The sequence below is a fragment of the Triturus cristatus genome, chromosome 8 (genome assembly GCF_964204655.1).
Source record: "Triturus cristatus chromosome 8, aTriCri1.1, whole genome shotgun sequence".
Lineage (NCBI taxonomy): Eukaryota > Metazoa > Chordata > Amphibia > Caudata > Salamandridae > Triturus > Triturus cristatus.
The window spans coordinates 190,710,029-190,716,028 of NC_140591.1; the positions used below are offsets into that span (position 1 = coordinate 190,710,029).

At 46.2% G+C, this 6,000-nt stretch overlaps 1 protein-coding gene across 2 annotated transcripts in view; it reads right to left on the reverse strand.

Annotated features, from left to right (window-relative positions):
* The window catches only part of LOC146801812 (carbonyl reductase [NADPH] 1-like), a 46,422-nt gene extending 43,360 nt beyond the window's left edge, over positions 1–3,062 (reverse strand). Inside the window, exons 1-3 of one of the 2 annotated variants that reach the window (XM_085621298.1) lie at positions 3,008–3,062; positions 2,847–2,918; positions 2,657–2,755 (exon numbers count right to left, since the gene is read on the reverse strand). In XM_085621298.1, the coding sequence (XP_085477424.1) occupies positions 2,657–2,669 (13 nt within the window). In that variant the 5' untranslated portion in view covers positions 2,670–2,755; positions 2,847–2,918; positions 3,008–3,062. Of the gene's footprint in view, positions 1–2,522; positions 2,571–2,656; positions 2,756–2,846; positions 2,966–3,007 lie in introns of those variants that run through there. The other variant, XM_085621300.1, reaches the window with a different exon arrangement.
* Positions 3,063–6,000: the final 2,938 nt, after the last annotated feature.

Genomic DNA, 6,000 nt, shown 5'->3' on the forward strand with positions numbered 1-6,000 from the left:
TTTTGGACTTAGGAATTTCTAGGGCTAGCACCCACGGGAGCACTGGAGTACTCGTGTTACCTCACCCAGGGAAGCCGGGTGCATAGGTGTCTTTTAGTGTCGGGTCACGTCGTCGATTTCAATGGAAGCTGGCAAAGAAGTGCTGCTGCCGTGAAGAGGAAAAGTGTCCGAAGCGATCCAAGCCTGGATCTAGGATGGAAGGAACCTGAAAGCAGAGGGGACAGAGTCTGGGTCACTTACCAGTGACCAAGGGCACGATAGACCAATGCCCACAGATGTCGGGTGCTTCAGGTGAGTTGACGGGTGTCTTGACTCTTCAGCCACGAGGTCCAGGGGGTGCTGAGGATGACCAGGAGCTGGATTCGAGCTGTCCCACAAAGTCTGTTGAGTGCTGCAGTGTTGGTGACCAGATTGGACCCAACAAGCCTTGGCAACGGCAAGTCACTTGGAATCAGAGAAAGGACGGCGGTGCAGACCAGCAAGGTCTGGGGGACTCACCCAGCAAGGGTAAGTTGGGGCACATCTGAAGCAACCAGGAAAGCCCAATCAGATGAGGAGTTGCCTTCGTGGGGACCTACTAGCCAACAGGCTAGCAATCGCGAAGAAGCCTCGAGCGGTCGTACTGGAAACTGGCCCACGGGTCACTCGTGGAGTGGAGGCCAGAAATCTTCGGTGCAGGAGATACTCAAGGCTGGGGCTACTCGGAGCCCAAAGCATAACTTCGAGCAAGACCAGGAAGATGATGGAGCTGCAAAAGATCACGGTGTCCAGGGGTCATGGCTCCACATCACCCACGATAGCGACGGGCCTCAGCTTTGCTGTGGACTCAGGGTAGCCTCGGTGAAGTCTGGAAATCTACCTCTGGTGATGCAAAGACTTTGGCGTCCGGCGGGAGCTTCAGCGATGCAGACCAGTCAGTTGCTTCTTTGGTGCCTGCCAAGCAGGGGAGTCACTCCTTGACCCCAAGGGAGATTTTTTCAGTCTTCTAAGCAAAGTAGAACGACGAATTGTATATATTGCAGAGTTTCGAACAGGGTAATCTAAAGTCTCAAGGACTGGGTTCCCATACTTATACAAAGTTTGGGGGTTGGACATATTCTAGGGACCCACCTATGGGAGGGTTTGGAAAGAGGGGTGGTTACACCCATTTCCTTTGTCCAGTTTCGTGCCAGAGCAGGAGCAGGTAGCCCCTGCAACCGGTATGAACTGGACTATGCACAGGGACACCAAGTGTGCTCCCAGTGCAGGACTTCAAAGCACCAGAGAGTGCTCCCGCCTAGCCCCAATACAGATCTGCCTGTCTGGGGAGGGGGTTACACCTCCCTGGGACAGGAAACCTATTGTCCAGGCCTCCCCTGCCGGAGTTTTGGTCAGCAGCAGGAGGCCAGACCCGTGTTTGTGGCAGAGGCATCCATTTTGTGATGCCAGCGCTGTAGAATGTCCTACAGGGTTAGAACAGTGTGAACATGTCGATCCCTCTAGAAGAGTTGAAAGCTACCCCCGCGGCCAGAACTGGCGGGGGTAGTATTCCAAAGCGTTTGACACCAAACACGACATGTTTCCGTGCAGCCATCCCAAAGTTAGCATTTACCGCGAGGTTATAATGCACTTAAGAGTACATGGTCCGGCTGCACCACAAACAGAATCAGAGGAGGTACTCCGAACACTGCAGGTGCTCTGCTCATGCAGGGGAACCCTCTCACATAAAAACCAAGCACTCTGCCTTCAGGATTGTTAAGGTCTGCCATAGGAGTGACTTATAGGTTTTATATGTGTGTGCAATGGTAGTGATATAGGTAGCCTATACCACAGTAAGGGGTGAAAGTACCACCATACCCAGGCTGCAGTAGCAGACCTGTGGTGTCATTTTGGAGTGCTTCCCAGGGGTGGCATAATACATGCTTCAGCCCCTGGTAGGCCTCTGAGGTGCCTATGCCCTAGGTCCATAGTATAAATAATAAAAATACTGCTAGTACTGCAACAAATCTTAACTTACCTTAAGAAGACACATCTTGAAGTGATACAAAAAGTGTCAAGAAACTTTGTTTTCCTTGAATTAATCAATGAATTTATTTATTTTTTGATTTTTTGACCTTCCATTAGCCAGAACAATTTGAAAAATAATTTGAAATCTCTATTAATGACAGATTTTAAAACATTTATCCACACCATTCATTGATATACATCATGTACACAACTCATACATACCATTCATTCCTATACAAAAATCATACTCATACATTCAAGAAATACTAATATCCCGAAGATATAGTTAGAAAACGAACATAAGAATCTTTCTATTTGGACCACAGAAAAAATTATTTGGACAAAGTAGTCTAAATATTTGTTTTTGAAATATTTGAAAATTCTTGTGGTCTCTTCACAAGGTCTACACGTTTCGAGACCCCGTCTTTCCTGGGGCTCTCATCAGGACCTGTAGATTAAAAACAACAAAACCTTTTCAGTAAAACTAGACTTCCTAAGCCTCCTCAATAGCAATAGCAAACCCCGTTTTGATTTACCTCAGGTGGAAGACTGTTAGAATCAGCTGATCTAACAAAGGATGTGACCTAAGTGAGAGAGAAATGAAACAGGAGGTGTAGCAACAGTCAAACAGTGTGTAGACCAGAACAAACACGCTTTCAATCATGCTTACTTGCTTTACGCATTCCGTTGTAGGAAGATGGAAACTTGAGTTGTTTTAAAATGTTTGTCAAGCATCTGTATTGGCGAAATGCTCACAGCGTAGTGCCAACTGAAAAAGAACATGAACGAACCTTTAAGTATTTTGTCAAAACGAACGTGACAATTTGGAACTAGCAATGTGTAAAAGAGAGGCGACATACCTCGATAATGAGTGATGGTGTAATCGTTTTCTCTTTTTTCGAGGTCAACCGGTCTTCAGATTCTTTAAGGAACTGCAGAAGATTAGAGATCGCATGAACATGCTAGCTTGCATTTAAATATAAGCGTTTAGAATTGGTTTAAGCAAGGGTTGGCAGCATACCTAAATCTTGATTGCGTCTATGGCAGTTTTCAATGGAGTGGAGCTGACGTCGGTCACGTGTTGGTACGTAGTCTGACGTTTATAGTCATTCAAAACGGACATAGAAAACAGACTTTCCGTTCAAGATAGCCTCACTTAGGTCACATCCTTTGTTAGATCGGCTGATTCTAACATTCTTCCACCTGAGGTAAATCAAAACGGGGTTTGCTATTGCTATTGAGGATGCTTAGGAAGTCTAGTTTTACTGAAAAGGTTTTGTCGTTTTTAATCTACAGGTCCTGATGAGAGCCCCAGGAAAGACGGGGTCTCGAAACGCGTAGACCTTGTGAAGAGACCACAAGAATTTTCAAATATTTCAAAAACAAATATTTAGACTACTTTGTCCAAATAATTTTTTCTGTGGTCCAAATAGAAAGATTCTTATGTTCGTTTTCTAACTATATCTTTGGGATATTAGTATTTCTTGAATATATGAGTATGATTTTTGTGTAGGAATGAATGGTATGTATGAGTTGTGTACATGATGTATATCAATGAATGGTGTGGATAAATGTTTTAAAATCTGTCATTAATAGAGATTTCAAATTATTTTTCAAATTGTTCTGACTAATGGAAGGTCAAAAAATCAAAAAATAAATAAATAAATAAATTCATTGATTAATTCAAGGAAAACAAAGTTTCTTGACACTTTTTGTTTCTCTTCAAGATGTGTCTTCTTAAGATAAGTTAAGATTTGTTGCAGTACTAGCAGTATTTTTGTTATTTATGATTAGAGTCCCAGCTTTACTGTCTTTGGCCCACCTCCAGTGTTGGTTTTGGCTAGGTCCATAGTATACCATATACAAGGGGCTTATAAGGCACTCCAGAATCCAATTAGAAATGTACCTAATGTACATGGAAGCAGCTAGGCTGGGGTCCTGATTAGCAGGGCCACAGCCAGACTAAGGTCGAAAAACAGTGAAACATCAGCAAAAAGTTGGGGTACCCATGTGAAGCAGATCCTACTCTCCTACGGTGGGCATTTGGGAAGTGTATCCTTTGACATCGCACACTACGACAGCATCACAGGGCACATGGGTTACGTTGTATGGTGATTAGTGCACAAAGGTTTTGATTCAGGGGGCTGGTAGTCTGGGGTACCACATAGTCAGGGCAGATGTGCACGCCGCCTGTTGCACCAGGAGCATGCATACTAGCCGGGGAGAACCGAACACTCAGACTGGAGCACTCAGGCTCGGGCATACAGACACCGGCCACGTGGGTGCAAAGGCAGTGGAGCCAGTGGGAAGGCTGGGGCACACAGAGCATGTGGTAGCACAAACAAACGCGCACAGCACACTTGGAAGACATCAGGCTGGGGTACAAAGGCATGCAGCAGGGGTACAGAGGCATGCAGCAGGAGTATACAGCAGGGAAACCATCTGGGGTTACTTAGCCAGCTTATTAGGACTCAGGCACTAACTGGCTCTGTTGCGTCTGTGCTGCAAGTCCCTCCAGGACAGCCCCTGGCTTCCAGGGTTCAAGGTTACTTCAGAGCACCGGTTCTTCCTGAGCAGTGTGGAGCTCAGCGGTACGGGGTCCATTGTGCTGCGCTGGCCAGGCCTAGCTCTGATGAAGACTGGCGACCTGGTCTACGAGGTCCCCACCGTGCCAAGACTCCAGTGTTGCCCTCCGCAAGATCTAGAGACGGTCCCTGGCATCCTTTGTCTGGAGGCGGAGGCAGGCACTAGCTCTCGCTTCAGCTGGCAGTAGATTAGTATCGGTGCTAAGGACTTCACTAAGAGGGGCGTGCATCACCGTGCGGACTGAGCTTGCCCCCCTGGAGGTGGGAGGAGTGAAGGAAGTGTTTGAGATAAAAGCACAGTCAGAAGTAGTTCAGCAGAGTTCTGTGGGCAGGATCCACCTTTCCTGCTGAACGCGAGTTGTAGTTGGACTTGTTGCTATGTAATAGTATCTGGGACTGCTAAGGTACACAAGCTGCAATACGCAAAGAGAATCAACATTTTGCCATGTACATGGGGGTTCGTGGACCGACCCCCAAATGCTGAGAATAGTATCACTGGGCTCTAAATTCACTTCTGAAGCTTAGGGGCAATAGTAAATGGATCTGTTTGCTGTGTCGTTTCAGCAGAAGGTAAATATTCCTCTAGTTGATATCTCTCACCGTCCTCGAACTGCTCCTTCTCAGTGTTTTGCCCATGTGCATCTCACTTTGACTATGCCATCGGCGTTCAAACTACTTCCCGCCCAATTGCGCTGGGGAGGAGGAAACTGAGCGGTGAAAACTGAGGAGCATCCTCTCGGGTGCACGCGCGTCTCACCCCTACTATCCGAGTTGAGCTGATAAAGTCTCCATATTAGGACCAGGCGGAAATCTGCCTACGTTTCACCGCCCAACTGCGTTGCCAGACTACAATTAAAAAAAAAAAACTTTAAAACATAAGCTCATTGGAAGGAAGAACTGCAGGAAAGAAGATACAGGTATGCAAGAAGCGTGCACGCCGCTGCTTGTTCCAGAGGCAATACTCCATGGGAGTTAACTTACAAGAAAAGGTGGGGCATGCACCAACCATTAGCCAATTGCAGGCTATGATTTTGGAATGACACAGACAAAAGCAAATCCGAACCGGTGGGATGGGTCAGACCCCACAAAGTACATACAACAGATCACCTGACAGGTGCAATGTCTAGGCTCGACCTAAAAAACAACAAACTACCGTCTGCATTGGAAAGAACTTGTACACACCCATCGACTGTACTCTTCTCCTGGACCTTCAGTCAATAAGATATACAAACCCATTACCTGTATATCAACATAATGTGCTTCCAAGTCAAAATGGGACAATGAAGTACTCGGCTACTAATAAAAAGCTAACATTGAGTCAACCATCTGAGCAGCATCAGAGGAAAAACAAAAGCTTCAATGTCTACTGTAAAGGGGAAAACCAGTACTACCCTGTGAGAATCAATAATTCAGACATGGTCGAAGAACC